General features: G+C 53.8%; 1 protein-coding gene across 1 annotated transcript in view; it reads left to right on the top strand.

Moving 5' to 3' along the window:
- Positions 1-10,863: 10,863 nt before the first annotated feature.
- The window catches only part of CYSTM1 (cysteine rich transmembrane module containing 1), an 85,925-nt gene continuing 80,260 nt past the window's right edge, over positions 10,864-16,528 (top strand). Inside the window, exons 1-2 of the mRNA XM_045059918.1 lie at positions 10,864-12,195; positions 14,863-14,951. Coding sequence (XP_044915853.1) covers positions 11,872-12,195; positions 14,863-14,951 — 413 coding nt within the window. The 5' untranslated portion in view covers positions 10,864-11,871. The remainder of the gene's footprint in view (positions 12,196-14,862; positions 14,952-16,528) is intronic.

A 16,528-nucleotide genomic window follows, 5' to 3' on the forward strand; every position in this document is an offset into this window, starting at 1 on the left:
GAAGTAGGAAAACAGGAGCCTAACACGGGGTCCAGGTCCCTGCCTCACCCCCAGAAGTGCTTTCAGGAGATGTACAATAGCAACACAAGGACATAGGCAGTTTTCCCAAAGCGTCTGCATGCATACTCGGTACCCGGAAGGTCCACAGGGCCCCGACACCCAGACATACTTTGTCCAGCCATGTTCTTCTCCTATTACTATGTCCACTTGGCTCTCTCTGCATCACGTCCTCCTGCTTCCAGGCTCCCGTGGGGTCAGGTCAGCGCGAGTTACCACTAAAATATCAACTGTGGCCTTGACAAATCTTTACCTGCTACTTAGCGGGGGGGATAAGATTTCAGGGTAAGGACTGCAGAATTTGCTACAGGGATTGGAAGGTTATTCTAACCTAAGTCCATTACAGAAAGTGATTCCTAGACATTTGTGTCTCAAAGGACAGAATGAGCCACTCCAGCATAGTGAACCAATTTCAGGGACAGAAAATCTGCCACCAGTGGCTGGAGAAAGTTCTGGTAACACCAACAGAGCTACAGTGTCTGATTCCTTGAGATCTTTCTTTCAAATACGATATGCTGCAAAGATTTTTCCCTAGCAATTCCCCACCCTACCCCCCATGTTGCTTAAGGCCCAGCCAGCCACCCAGTTTTACATGTCTAAATCTGAAATCAAAGTCCTAGGCAGGGAGAGAGAGGGATTGTCACAAGTAATTGCAACATCCCACAAGAATTTGTTTGGAGTTAAAAGGAGCCAAACCTGGGCCTTCTCCAAAGCTTACAAGTCTGAGCTTTTTGAGAACCACATTTGATCTCTTCCAGTGCATTGAATGTAAATGTTTGTCTTGCATCTGCTTGGCAGATCTAGGGGACCCTGTAGAACTCCCGTGACCCACCAAGGTGACAGGTGTGGCTCTCCCTAGTACAGGACAGTGTGGGGATCTGCTTGCTATGAACCACAGGCCCCCAGAGTTGGTCTTTACTTTCTGAGCCATGCTAGCGGTGGGAACATGAGCCCAGGGGAGGAGGAGGGACACAAGTTGTGAGGGGCAAGGGCTCCCAGGTGGCTGCAGGGAGGCACTTGGAGGGGAGGGGAGCGGGCACACTGTTACATCCTTTCTCAGCAACTCACACACTCACTGTGCCCTTGCCCCTGCCCCTACATTTTCTCATTTTATTCTTACCTGTTCACTTCATGACATTGTTTTGAGATGACGTTCTTTTTCCATATAAAGAATAGTCACCTTCAAAGTGAAAGCTTAAGGCTCAAATACAGTAGGAACCCTGAGCATATCTCAAGACAGCCCAGCATTATTGGAGGATATAGTTGGCTATTATGAGCCATATACAATCATCATCATCATCATCGTCATCATCAGTTACCACTTACTGAGCCCTTACTTTGTGCACAGCTCCCCCTTGTGAGGTTGACATTGCTATTTCCCTATTTGACACAGTAGAGGCCAGGCCTGGTGAGGTTAAGTCAGAGTGGGAGCTGGGCCTCCAGAGAACCTGGGACATTGCCATGGCTCATTTTCTTTAGGAAGGCGCAAAAGGAAGCAGAGCCCAGTGAGGCACCTGGCAGCCCCACCAGTTGGAAACTGCCAGGCGCTATTGGAAGGGCGTTTCATGGCATGTGTTTCCTGGGCCCCAGGTCTCCCACAGCTTACCCAGGACCATTGGGATGTGAAGCCTCAGAGATGGAGATGGAATGGGAGAAGAGGGAGAAGGCCGGGCAGTTCTGTCTTGGTTCCCTAGAAAACGCTCATATCCTCATGGGCATGCAGGACCCTGTGGGCATGTAGCTCTGCCTTCCTCCTCCCATCTCTCCGGGACACCAGGGGGTGAGGCTTTTTCTGAGAAGTGGGTTTAACATTCCTCATTCCCACCACTCTGGCCCTAGCTTTAAAGAATGCAAAGAGAGCCAGAGTAGGCCAACGTAGATTTCTACTTTAAGGCCAAACTGTCCCTCAGCCCAATTTCTTTCCAGCACAGCCTAATATCTCTTTGTCCCCTTTGCTGATTTACATGGTAGGTTTATTTAATTAGCCAGAGATGAGTCAAAGTGCAGTTGTCCTCAGAGTTAATTAATATTTACTGAGCCACCCCACAGTGAGTGACGCCAAGACTGGACTGTGTCCTCTGTATCAGCTTAGGGAACAGACTTCAACCTCTTGTACCTGGCTGGGATTGGGACCCGGAACCAAAGAGTAGGGATGAGGGATCTTTGAGCTAAGAGGAACAAATGAGGTTATGCACTAACATGCCTGCCATAGTGTGGGGCACATAGTAAGGACTTAGAAATTGATAGCTGTGCTTGCAAATTTTAAAAAGGAGTGGCAGGGAAAGGTGGCTGAGAGACTATGTTCCCCCTATGGGACATATTCCAAGGGAGGGGGGTAATGGCAGCAGATGTGACGGGATACAGACGCTCAGGTGCAGTCAGATAAGCATCATTTATGAAGAAATCAGGCATGCTTCTCCCTATGAAAATAGGCCCCTGCTAGAAGAGAGAGAAAGTGGAGAGTAGCTAACCCTGAAGGAATTCATGCAGAGCATGAGTAAATGGAAGCTCTCTTTTAGCTGTGATTGGACTGCAAAGGGAAAGACACCTGGGCAAGGGGGCACTGGCCTATGTGGTCCCTGCTAGGCCTGGACCTTTCCGCTTCTCCAGCCCTTTGTGCACACACCAGAACTCTACCCCACTCTTACTCAGAAGACTTTTGACCCTTCCAAATGGTGCTTCCTTCGGCCCTCTCCTGTGGAGTGCTGTGACAAAGCACTCACTGTGGCAGAATTTGGTGACAGTGCTTGTCCTCTCCCTCTGCCTCCTCTTGGGCTGCCATGTCTGAGGATCATATACAGCCTGCCCGGCTGACTCTTGGGCTGCAGGGGAGTCCCATTCCCCAAAGCCATCTTTGCAGTTACCAGCTCTAGACAGCCAGCTCCTGACTCTCCTGGCTGTCTACCCCCATCTTCCTCGGGGAAGTGCCAACATAGCCAGTGCCTGTGTTTCTGGGCTCTTCAGTCTCTGTCTGCTAGGCTTGCCCTCATGGCCCCAGCAGAGCCTGTTCCAGAGTCAGGTTGAAAGGTCACCATGAAACAGCCCAGACCCAGGCATGGATAGGCCTCTTTGGAAGCCAAGGCCAAGTGGGAAGTCATGCTGCTGAGACAGGACCCAGTGGTCTATCTGTCTCCAGCTCCCAGATAGATGGCTTTCTAAGTCAAAAATGAGGCAAGATCCCAGCAGCCATAAGACTTGGACAAATTTGGGCAGGAGGGCTGAATCAGGCCTGCAAGTTTCATTCTGGGTTTGCCATAAAAAGGTCTTTCCAATTACCTAAGATAAATTCGATAAGGAGAATGGAATGGGAAAGGGGGAAGAAACACCACAGCCAGATTATCAATTATAGGCAGCTTTAGTAGATTTGAGGTTCTGAGGCCCCTGCGCCCCCTGCTGGCCCCTCACACAGCCTACTGCCCTTGGGCTTCCTCTTCCCCAGGAGGCAGCCTGGTGCTTCTCAAAGCGCTGCTTCACTGGCCCCTTCCCCTCACTCTTTTTAATCTTTTCCCCTTAGGACCTCGCCGCCAGCATCTGTTCTCTCTCTCTTCCATAACCTGGGTTTCCTCCTTCCTGACAAAAACCTCTACATCTAACCCAAGCTTTTTTTTTTTTTTTTTTTGGTAGTGTGTGACCCAACCACCTTGCTTTCCCACCAGCACACATGCCCCTCAGAACCGTGCAAGGGGCATCCTTCCTTAGACAGCGTATCAGAGCAAGACTCTGCTGCTGCTCCCCAGAGGGGTTTCCAGTTGCCAGCTCTTCCTTCTCGCTCTGTCTTTCCCACTGCAGAAGCCAGCCTTTACCAGGGCCTCTAGGATTGACCACCCTAACTCTCCTACCACCAGCCCTCCACTCCAGATTGGACCAGGAATATCTATCCTCTCTACCACCTTCCCTCTCCTTCCAAATAACTGTCCACTGGGAAAATTTTAATAGCTCCAGTGTTCATACTCCAGCCAGCTCTCACTATGCTCTCCCCCTGGAGCTCCTGCTGCGGGGCCACTTCTGTGCCAATAGTCTCCTGAGTGTGTTTGTCCTCTGAGATTGGAAGTACCTAGAGGGCAAGAGGACTTTTATCTCCTACAAAACCTAAGGGCAGTGCTAGGCTCCCAGTGGGCACTCGGGACCAGGTTGAATGCTGATCTTCTGATAACCTCCTAGCACTGCCTCAGAGCTCTCCGCCTGCCCTAAGGTCTGGGTGTGGCAGGTCCGAGTGTGGCTAGGTCTGCCAAGGTTACCTTTGTCAGATCACTGCAGAAAAGAGGGGAGGTATGGGGACCTTTCCCAGAATGGATGAGAATGGGAGGGTGGCTTTTATTTCCAGAGAGATTGGGTGAGGGGAGGGAGGACCAGTAGGGGATGAGGTCCCTGGGTGTCCGTCATCGTGCTAGTGGAGAAGCCCAAGCGGGATATGGAGGACTTGGTTCCAGGGGAAGTCCCAAACCTCATAGATGCCGCGTTCCATCGTTCCTCCATTCCTCCAAGGGCGGCCTGCCTCCTGGCTTGCAGTCCCGGGACGGATTCTTACGGGACCTCGGGCGGCGCCCAGTGCTGCTGTGGACAGCTCATTCCGCGGCGGTGGCGGCGGCGCCTCCCCGCGAGTCCCCGGCGCCGCCAGGGGGCGAATAAGGTGCCCGGCCACCCTTGGGACGCCCGGGGCGCGGGCGCTACGCTCAGAGAGGCCCGGCCGGGGAAGACGTGCCCGCCAGGACCGCCTCTTGCTCCCGCTGCTGTCGCAGCCCGGCCGGGCCGCTAACTGTAGCCCCGCCCTCAGGCCGGCTCCGGTTTCTCCAGGTGCCCCAGGGCTGGGCTGGGCGCAGCTGCCGGGCGCCGCACAGGTGGCGGGGCCGCCAGCGCACCCGGCTCAGCGCGCGTGGGGCTTTTCCCGGCCGACTCCCCGCGTTCCTTTCCCGCCCCTCCGCCGGCCTCTTGGCAGCCCTGGCTCTGCTCTCACTGCTGCCCCGATTGCGGGGCCGGTGACTGAGTAGGCCGCACCCTGGGCGCAGCAAATGGAGGACGCTGGCTTTTAAGGATGGGGCGAAGGAGGACGTAGCTCGGTTCCCCGCCTTCTCCCCACTCCTCCGAAGCGGCCGCGGGCGTGCGCGGGTTGGTCTCTGCTGCGCTCGGGGCGGCCGTGGGGGGGCTCCGGTCGGCCGGGTGCTTGAGACCCGCCGGCGCGCACGCTCTGCGCCTGCACCTGTTGGAGCGGGCCTCTACCGACTCGGACCTCAGCCGGCCTCCGAGATACACGCCACCCCGGCTGCGGTCCGTCTCCTACCGAAGCGGCCGTGTTTGGCTTTAGGAAAACAAAACCAAAAAAGTGGGTTTGCATTTGCACACGTCGACTCTGCTCTGGGTCAGCTAGTGGTGAGGACCGTATTTTAAATCTGTGGCCTGCAGCCTAAGACCTGGGCGGCTCAGGAAGGATACCTCCCGAGCCCCCACCCCTGGCCTTGATATTTATGGGGATCTTTCATCTTTTTTTTCCCCTAAAGGTTTTACTTTTAAGTAATCTCTACACCCAACATGGGGCTCAAACTCACTCTTGATCTTGAGAGATCAAGAGTCACTCTCTCCCCCGACTGAACTAGCCAGGCATCCCTGTATGATAAGCTGTTTGCATAGAAAAAGAGTGCATCATTCTTTGGGACCCAAGTCAGCCTTTATCAAAAATGTCCCTGCCCAACTTGATAGTTGTCTGTGTGTGTGTGTGTGTGTGTGTGTGTGTGTGTGTAATCCTTTCTGTGTCCACTCACTAGCCTGCATCCGTTCTGGGTAAATATTTCATTGAATAAAAGAAAGTCAAGTTTATGGTTCATTTCAAAAGGAGTCTTTGAAACAGCACTCTCTCTAGTTGCCTGATAGTCACCCACATTTTGGTTGGGTTTGGTTAGGTTTGGGGGTTTTTGCAACCCTCAAAGTAAGGAATAAGTGTTAAATGAGGTCTCAATCTGCTCATAAGCTCTAGTTTCAAATCCTACCTTTTAGCACAGGTTTCCACAGTATGACTGCCAGGGCGGACATGTGTCAGTCCTTATTCTAATTCGTGATGGTCAGATAGATGCTCAGACAAACCTTTGGGGACAGGTTCCCAAGTGAGCACACTCCTCTGCCCCCCGAAGACAAAACAAGACGGTTTGTAAGCTAGGAGGGGTGATCACTAAATGACCTAAGTTGCTTTTAAGCTCTGAGATGTGGGGTTGAGGTGCAAACTCCAAAATCTGTTTAGCATCCAGGATTTGGGTCCCAGGAGACTCACATCCTCCTCCTCGGTTTATCTGGACTTGGAAGGTGGGCTCAGAAATCAGAAAGCCTGAGCGATTCTGTGGCCCTGAGGAAGCCTTGCCTCCCAGGACACAGTGCTCATGCTCTGCTGACAATGCAGGGCATCTGCCGCAAGTCTGGCACAGGATCCCACCCGTGGCCCCTCTTTCCAGTTCCCCATGTGTGTCTGAGACTTCCTGGCTCTGTGAAGGCAAGGAATGGCCTGAAGTCCAGAGCCTCATATGACCATGAGACCCTCACGTCTGAAGAGTGGCACTTGTGGGAGCCCTGGCCCCAAGTCCCCAACCTCAGGACGCTCTGGGGTAGTATCAGGTGAACAGTCTGCATGGCCACAACCTCTGGTCCTGGCCCAGATACCTACTGTGCTGCTACCCAAGCTCTTCTTGGAGCTTTCCCAGAAGTGAGTGCTATTCAGATGTGGCTCCCTTAGGGCCTCCCCACTTACCCGAATGCAACAACCTGCCTGGAAGATCACCCCCAGTTCAGCCCACCCAAGGCTCTCCTCCTATGTGCTTCTAGAGTCAGCACTACCCTCCCCTTCTCAGCCCTGCTGGGGAGCCCTTTGTACCAGGAGAGCTACCTAGAGGAGAGAGCCTTGTCCTCCCTGCCTCACAGATGACAAGGGAGAAAGATACGAGTCTCGGGGAGCTTGGGTGGCTCAGTCGGTTAAGCCACTGACTTCCACTCAGGGCATGATCTCACGGCTTGCAAGTCAAGCTCTATGCTGACAGCTCAGAGCCTGGAGCCTGCTTCGGATTCTGTGTCTCCCTCTTTCTCTGTCCCTCCCCCACTCACACTCTGTCTCTCCCTCTCTCCAAAATAAACAAATATTAAAAAAAAAATTTTTTAATAAAAAAAAAAAGGTATGAGTCTCACTAACACACCTGCAAAGGCTCCTCTTGCCTCACTTTCTCTCCCAGTGAATTTTCCATCCCACACGATTTAGCGGGTACCTACTTTGTGCCAGGCACCATGCCCGGGGCAGGGATATAAAAATACACGAGAAGTGGTCCATGCCCTCAGAGAGCTCGTGGTGTCTAATGGAGGAATTTATTCTTTAATTCATTCATTTACCAAATGTGTATTAAGCACCAACTGTGTGCCAGGCCCTGTGGCAAGTACTAGGGAGACAGGGAAGAAGAAAAGCTAGCTCCAGCCATCTTCATAGTACCACCTCGTAGACTCATGGTCCATAGGGGAGACAGACTTAGGGGAAAGAATTATATGCCATGATAAAGAGAATCACAGGATCCTTTAAGCGCGTGTAAACAGGGTAGGGAGAGAGTCTGAGTGGGAGGGGCAGAAGGAGGGAGCAGACTGGAATCTGGTGTGGTGCTTACCTTCCTCCTGAAACCTGCTCCTCCAGAATGCTCCTTCCTAGACCCTGTCCCTCACCTCCACACCCAAAAAATCTGCCAGGGCCTCCACATGGCTCTGTCTCTGAGGATGCCAGGCACCTTTCCTTGGTGCCTGTTGAGTGGTGCCAGGAGGCTGCAGTGTCCCACATGGCCACTGACTCAAGTTTCCAGGCCATAGAGGGGTGGAGCCTCAGGATGTGGGGCCACTATGGCCCCGCCTCCTGAGCTCCATCGGAAAAGCTGGACTGTGGCATTTAAAAAAAGAACCCCTAGGAGAGGAGCAATGACGTTGGGCACATTCATATTCACACTCCCTGCCACTCCACCGGCTCTCTGGCCACCTCATTATACAAGGGCTGGCCATGATAGGTCCCCACGCCCCATCCCTCAGGAGAGGGGCAGCAAAGCCCCTGGCCTGGAACTCATCCAACAAAACAGCCATTGCAGACACCTGGATCCACCCGGCTTTGGCTCCTCTTCCACTCGGCATCCTGGCTTGCAGCTGGGTGGGACAGGCCACCCTGCTTCCAGGTAAGGACCGCATTGCTCAGACACCCAGGGGGCCTCCCTTGGGAACACCAGTACCGTGGCACAGAGGCAAGAAGCAGCCCCTCCATGGCCCGCCCACCTTCAGACTGGCTCAGGGAAGGCTGAGGATCCCTCTGCTCCTTCCGCATGGCAGCAGGGAGTCTGATACCACCCATGGCTGGAGGCTGGGGGGCGGGGGAGCGCTGCTCACTGTGGGAGCTTGACTCCGGCCTCAGCTCAAGGAGCAACAGTGTGGCCAGGGCCACCAACTGATGTCCGTCCTTGGGGATAGCCTCTCTCTCATGCCTCCTTGGTGTCATCAGGAGAGCACTGCAGGGTGGCCTGCCTGGGAATGCCAGCGTCCCTCAGCTGAACGCAGGTGCCAGTGCCACTGCCACAGGTTAACCAGCAGCAGCCTACAGTAGATGAGGTGGCCTGCATCCTCAGGCAGCCATGTCCTCTGCATTTTGCTTCAGGATGTGGGGCCACTGTGGAATGTAAAGATGGAATCTGCATCTTTACAGATGTGGATGAGCCTGATGTGTGTGTGTGTGTGGGGGGGGGGGTGCAGGTGTAACCCCCTGGGTGGCTCCCGTTTGTGAGGCCAAAGCCTGGGATCTAGGGGAAAGCTACATGGACCTGCTTTACTCCGTGGCTCAGGCCGTTGGGGAAGTGGGTCTCTCAGCTTCCTCTCTGCTACAAAGCAGCTGAATTTTGGTGCCCTTGAGACCCCAAGCACAGGGAAACGGGCCGCTTCTGCTGCTGGTGTCACTATCCATGAGTCATCTTTGTGGAGAGAAAAATTGAGAATTCTCATTGCAAAGCCAGGAGCGTGGCGCTGAGCAAAGGTGTGACCATTGTTATCACTTTTCTGGCCAGGCGTGCGTCGCACCCCACTCTTGAGCAGCTGGCGTCCCCCGTGGCCTCCAGGCCAGGGCTCTTGGCCCTTGAGTGGCAGGGCTGCCCAGTTGTCTGAGTTTCCCACATGCAGAAGATGGAACAAGACCTCCCTGAGCTTTTGAACATGGTAAGGACAATGGCACGACCACTAGGGCCTCCAGGCAAGGGGTAGGGGCAGAGAAGGAGCGCTGACCCTGCCTTAGAGCCTGGTGGGCCCTTTTCTCCTCTCAGTTCAGCTCACTGAGCTCCTTTGTAAGGTATTATAAATGTTCAAGAAATTCTGACTCTGTTAGGCTGGACAGTATTAAAGTATCCTGGAAACACAAATAATAATAATAGTAATACACCATTTATGATTCACTTGATATGTGCACTCTGAGCTCAATGAATTATGTGAATTTTATTATTCAGTCCTTACCACTTTTTAAGAGAGATGTGCTGTCATTGTCCCCATTTTATAACCTAGGAGACTGAGACTCTGAGGAATGAAGTCACTAGCCCAAGGTTACACACAGCCAGTTAGGATTAAAACTGACACCTGTCTGTCTCCAGGGTTTGTACCATCCATCCCTCCTACATATATCCCCTAGGGCCCTGAGCTGGTGGAGGGAGGAGCACTGGATAGAGGGTGGGTGCCATGCTGGCCTCCACCTTTGGTCAAGTTCATCCTGCCTCCACACAAATTGTTTTTCTGGTCTTGGGGCTAGTGGCCTGATGGTGGGCAGTGAGGCCTCCAGATATCATGGCAGGAAGGTGGCAGCTTGCCCATGTTTCCGGTGGCTGAGCTCCCCTGATGCCCAGGCTGACTCTGCCCTCCACCTTGGGCCTAGGTAGTGATTTCCCAAACCCTGGTACCTGGCAGGCAGGCAGCCATGAGATTGAGGACTCACCCATAAGATCAGAGGTGCCTTTGAAGCCCTAAGCCAAACACAAGTGGGCAGAGAACGTGCCACAGAAGTCACTTGTTGGTCCCATGTGTCCAGGAGCTCCCCCTGGACACCACTGCCACGGGTCCCAGAGCTGCCCTGGCTTCTGCACTGTGGGAAGGCGTGGCCCTACAGAGGGGATAGGGTGGGGACAAGGGGGAAATAGGATACCCAACCAGCAACCAGAGGGTTCCCTCCCCTCTCCAGAGGACATCACAGACCTATGGGAATGAGAGTCACCCCTTGTCTGGAGTAGCCAGGGGGAGGGAAGGGGCTCTTTCTGGGGATTATTACATTCAGTCCTTAAAGCGACACAAAGAAGGTGTCATAATTGCCCATTTTACAGAAGAAGAAACCCGGCTCAAGGTCCTTCAACTGGCATGTGGCCTTGTGGTTAACTTCTCTGCTGCACCACCTCCACAGCCCTTACTAGGTTATGACAAGGCTGGGGTTGAAGGAAAGAGAAAGAGGGTCTCAAATGCAGGACTTAGAGAAGAGACAGGAGTCACTTCCGCTCCCACCCCCCACATCCACAATAAACTGTGAACTCCTAAAGCCATGAATGAGATTGATCACCATTCACAGAGTCCAGGGGAGCACCTTCCCCCACGCAAGTCCTGTGTGTGCCCAGCAATGGCACCAGCCCTGTCCTCAGACAGGTGGCAGTAGTGAGAGGGGACAGATACGTTACAAGGCACCTACTCTGGAGATGCAGCATGAGTGCTAGGTGACGTGGACGGCCAGCCAACCCAGCCGGGGAGAGGGAGAGGTCAGCAAGCTTCCTGGGGTTGGGGGGGGGGGGAGGGAGGTGATCCCAAAGAAAGAGTAGGAATTAAATTAGACAAAAGTGATAACCAGTGGTAGAGGCAGAGCGGAGCATTATGAGCAGGGACCAGGAAGCCTAAGTCCTTTTGAGGCAGCTGAGAAATGGGGGTGAGGAGGTGGGGCAAGAGGCCAGAGGAGAGGGCTGTGGGTGGTCAGGCCAGAAATCACAGACCCTAAAGGCAGGGCTTGTGAGTGTCCAAGCCTGAGGAACCTGGAACAGCCAGACACCCTCCCACAGTCTCCTCGTGGACATCACTGTGAACCGGACCGGGAACATTCCAGCCTAATCAAAGCTCAGATCGGCAAGTTCCAGAGGCTCTATGCACTGAGGCCAAGGCCAATTTCCCCCCGGGAGTTTGCCTGCTTCTTGCCCAGCCAGGCTGGAGTGGGGGCTCCCAGATCCTCTGAGATTCCTCCAGACCCTCAGAAGGTTGGAGGCCCGAGTTTTCCCTTTCCAGATTCTGGGGCAACTGGGTAGGGATGGAGGGAAGCGGGGTGGAAATGGAGTCAGAGGCCCCACCTGTATGTAGGAGGAGCTGGAAAATCCTGCCTGAGGAAGAGGACTTTGGAGCGATCAGGTTCTCAGGAGGCCCCTGCTCGGGCTGATATTTCTAGAAAGGGCCCAAAGGCAAGATTTCAGCCTCAACCTGAGCGCAAGCTAGCACTGCTGCCCTCCACCAGCCCAGCCCTGGCCTCCTCTCAGGGGAGACTGGAAGGGAGGACAGACACTAGGATATGGAAGCAACAGCCCCCAGCCCTGGAAATGGGGTGTTGTTTGGCCAACTGGACTGCAGTCTCTGTTTTCAGTTAATAATTTTTACTTCATTGTGAAAGCTTCCATTCTTTAATTAACAGCATCATGCTTTAAAAAAAAAAAAGATTTTTTTTTTTTTAGGTAATCTCTGCACTCAACGTGGGGCTTGAACTCACAACCCTGAGATCAAGAGTCACATGCTCTACTGACTGGGCCAGCCAGGCACCCCAACAGTGTCATGCTTTTGAGGACAGCGCTTTTCCTAGGAGGGTGGCAGGGTATAGGGACAGTTATCTTAAGTATACTACCTAATGTCACCAATTTCTGCCTGAGATTAAAAAGACAGAGATGCCCCCTTCCTTCCCTCTTTATACACTGGAGAACCTCCTCTATCTCCTCACCCCTCCCTCAGCTCACACCTTCTCCCCTCTCTCTCCCTGGCTCCCGGAACTGGTCTGTGGCATTGGCAAAAGTTAAATACGGAGAATCAGTGAGAAGGAAGACAGAGAGATTAGGCTCCCTCAGGAGAAGGGGTCCCCATCTCACCTCACAGGTTGGCCAGGTAAGTAGGGGTGGGATGCTGGGGGTGAGCTTGGGGTGGGTGACTCCCCTTTCCAGAACCTCTGAGCTTTCTGTGACAGGCCCGAGGACCTGGTGTCATCAGCCGACTGCGAAGGGAGGGAACCTCCCCTTGCTGACCTGGCTGACCCCCATCTGGAGGCTGGCCAAACTCTGCAACTCAGTGTGGCCTTGTCTCGGAGCCGTCATCAATGACAGTACCGGCAGCCACGGCAGAGAAGATTGTGTACCGAGGGCTTGCTTGGTGTCTGCACTATGCTTGCGCATTCTTCGTTCGTTGTCTTTTTAAATCCTCACAAACCACATGAGCGTTTAATTAACCCCAATTTACAGATGAGGCAACTGAGGCTCAGAGGAGTTAAGTGACTTCCCACAGCCTCGTGGTTTGTAAGTGACAGTGTCAGGACTCAAACCCAGTCTGACTGACTCCGGAGCCTGTAGAGGGTGGATGAAGCTGGACCAACATTGCTCCTGCCCTACCACGCCAGCTCACCCCCAGGGCATTACTGGGCAATACCTTCAGCACTCTGCAGCCCATCTGACCTCTGCTCATTTTTTTTTTTTAATGTTTATTTATTTTTGAAAGAGGGCAAAAAGAGAGGGAGATGCAGAATCTGAAGAAGGCTCTAGGCTCTGAGCTGTCAGCACAGAGCCCAACTCAGGGCCCAAACTCATGAACCATGACAGGAGCAGAAGTCTGACACTTTACAGACTGAGCCATCAAGGCGCCCCTGATCTCCTGCTCATCTTAAGCTCAGTTCTGCCCCAGGGCCTGGCCCGCCCTCCCAGAGCTGGAGAAGGAGCAGGATGGGCTCCAGAAGGTTCTACAGCTCCTCCATCCTCGACACCCCCAACCCCTGTAGCTATTTCAAACACTTGTAACGCAAAGATCTTATCTGTCCTAGACTTGTTCATTGTGCTTATAACACACTTGATTCGTGTCTCAAAAGTGACGGCTGCTTGGGTATTTCATGGAGAGGGGAGTTGGTGGCAGAGCCAGTGCACTCTGGCACGTGGGACGGGGCCTGAGCTCAGCTTGGCACACTGACGGGGCACAGCCTGGCCAGTGTCGGCGTCACACACACGTCAGAGTAGCCATGGTCACTTTTGTTAGTTGAGATTACTGCACTCGGCCCGGAAAAAGAAAGAAGGGAGGGGGGCAAGCCCAACAGGTCCAAGTGGGTGAGGGAGCAGGCGCCACAGACTCCTGGGGGCAGAGTTGACCAGAGATTTGTGGCTCAGGCTGGCAAGAAGGGATGCCAGGGCTCTGGTGATCACCCCCTCCCCCGCCCTGGGGGGGGGGCGGTTCTCTCCCTGCCTCCCCACTGCTTCCTGCTCTTACCCCACATTGCCTGGGGCACCTGAAACCACCTCCCTCACCTCCCAGGAACACAGGCTTTGGAGTCCAAGGAACCTGGGTTTGAATCCTGAGACTCTAAGCAAGTTACTTAACCTCTCCGGACCACAGTAATGCTAATGTTTATTAAGTGCCCACTATGTGCCAGGATAGTTCGTCTACTTACTAAATCCTCAAAACCACCTTATGAGGGTTGGCGCTATTATTATTGCCCCTATGTTATAAACGAGGAGACCGAGGTTTAGGTCGAGTAATTTGCCAAAGCTGGAAGCTCGCAGCTCCCCCGATGTGCTGGTGGCTGGTTGGTGTGTGGGGACACTCAGAACCACTGGCTCGGCCCCAGCCCACTTTGCAGAGAGGCTGCAGACCCCCCTGTAGCAGCCAGGGATGCTGAGCCAGGTGAGCAGGCTGCCGGCGTCCCACTTCAGAGGCCTCTCGGACCCTGTGGAAGGTCTTTCCTGCCCACCTCCCTGAAAGGCTCTTCCTCCTTCCTCCGGGATGGGCTGGGGGCCTCACCTGGTGTGGGCGTGTCTCCAGGTGACACAAGGGAAGGGCAGGGGCTCTCAGGAGGAGCCTGTGTACTTGGGGTGCATTTGTTTTTAATCTACTCCTCCCAACCACTTGCTTGGCCCAGGGTGGGCCTGATGTTCCACTGGGTGATTGGAGCAGTCCTCAGAAGGGGCTGCTTTAAGGGAGGGGTCTTCTTGGATAGCTCCTTATCCCCATCCTTCAGGTCCTAACCCACCAGTCACTTCCTGAGGGAATGGCTCAGGCCAGGTCCTTGTCCTGTCCCCTTATTGCAGTACTAAGTGTTGCTTTAATCACCATCTCCCCTCCCCTCCAGGACTGAGTGCTTTTTGAGGGCGGAGACAAAATAACTTTGCTCATCACTGCCCCTAGGGCCTGGACCCACCTGACTTCTGCACAGTAAGCCAGAGCCTGCCTGGACCCACAGTGCCCCAGGGAGGCAGAGATGTAGCAAGAGGGTGTCCCCAGTGGTGATTGCAGCAGAGCAGATCTGACCCTGATCTGAGGATAAGACCTGCCATCGGAGATAGGGACGGGCCCCCATCAGCCTCAACTTCCTGCGCCAGTTTGCAGAAGAAACCAAACCAGAACTTACAAGGGACAGGTACCAGTGGAACGGCCCTCTCAGCCTCAGACCCTTCACCTTGGCTGGCACCTGCCTTGAGCACTCGGGCTTTGGCCTCTGTGAAGGTTGCTTCCCCAACAACAGCAACAGCAGCAATAACAGTATTACTGAATATTCACCCAGTGCTTACTGTGTTCCAGGCCCTGTGCCAAGCACCTTCCGTGATTATCTCTCAGAATCCCTCTAACAACCTCAGAAGACAGGGGCCGTTTTCATCTTCATTTTACAGGTGAGGAAACTAAAACTCAGAAAGGTTAAGTGATGTTTGCAAAGTTGCCCAGCATGTGAGGGGTGGAGGTGGGATTGTGAAGCCAGAAGTCTTAACCCCCAAATGCCTCCAGGGCATGCCTCTCTAATTTGATAGTCAGGGGCAGGTCCCACCCGCTCATTGGGCCCATTCATTCACAGGTGAAGTACGTTCACACACACAGAATTGACTGGAACGTGAAGCCCTGTCCCACACCCAGGGCTCAATAGGGCACTCATTCATATTTATTGAACACCTGCTGTATGCCAGATCCTGTACTAGGTGCCAAGGATACACTGGCGAACAAAACAGACCCAAACCCTGCTCTCATGGAGCATATATTCTAGTGGAAAAGAATAAAATACGTATCCAATTACAAACTGTGATACAGGCCAAGAAGGAAAACTACAGCTGGTTTTGGGGCAGAACAATATGGGAGGACATCATTGAGACAGGGGAGGAGGCCTTTCGGAGATAACATTTATACCGTAACATAATCAATCAATCAATCAGCCAGTTGATTAATCCAGGCCATAGCGGTGGTCAGTTTCACCTGCTGTGATTTGCACCTGCTGTGATTTGCGTAGTAGACGTTTCCCTCAGCTTTCGTCTCCATCAAGGAAAGGGCTGCAGTCCACGGCCATTTTGCCATTTGCTGAGAGAAGAGCCCTTGAGTTTCCAGACCTTGGTGACCTCAGAACAAAAGGTGAAGGAAAGTATGACCTCACTTAGCTTTTTTGATAAAGCGGGAAGGGCAGGGTCCCCCACACCCCATCAGTTAGTGAGCGGCTGGCCCCCCGCCCGGCCTCCCTCCCCTCCCCGCCCTCGGAAGTGTGGTGCTCTGTCGCCACCTGGTGGACATAACAGACCATGCAGGGGCGGCCAAGCTCCTCCGTCCAGGGTAGGATTCAGATTGTTGTGGCTTCCCTTGGGCGGCGGCTGTGAAAAGGAGGCAGAGGGTTTAGGTGACTTCCTGGCAAGGGGCGGGGAAGAGGAGAAGGAGCGAGGGTGGATGGGGAACTGCTGCTTGAGAGTCAACTGACTGGAGATGGACAATGGCCCCATTGTGTCCGGGGCCTTGACCTTGATTTCCTGCCACTCTCATCTCCGGCGTGGCATCACCCGGGTCTGATTGGCCGGGAGTCCACTCCGTGACAGTGGGCGGGCCCCGCGCCTGGAACGCGAGCAATGGGCTCCCCGAAGGGCGAGACGCGTGACCGGTCCAGTCCCCCCAGGAAGCCCAGGGAAAGCCAACACCTCTCAGAAGTCCTTTCCTCCTCTCTCTGCCCCATGGGGAATGTGGGGGAGCCAGAACCGTGCGCGCTCTCGTTGAAAGGCGTGCTGCCGGGTTGGTTAAGGACTGAGGGCTCTCCTCTCAAAGACCCTGCCCCAAATTAATTATGGGATCCTTGGACACAGTCTGTAGAACCACCCACCCCACCCCCCTTTGTTTTTAAGTAAACGTTCATGGATACCATTCCCATTGTAAAAAATCTTACTCAATGCAGTAAAACGCTAAAGTTCTCCCCCTCTGTCACACTCAGCACCCTCCTCAGGTA

Source organism: Felis catus, chromosome A1, assembly GCF_018350175.1.
Source record: "Felis catus isolate Fca126 chromosome A1, F.catus_Fca126_mat1.0, whole genome shotgun sequence".
Classification (NCBI taxonomy): domain Eukaryota; kingdom Metazoa; phylum Chordata; class Mammalia; order Carnivora; family Felidae; genus Felis; species Felis catus.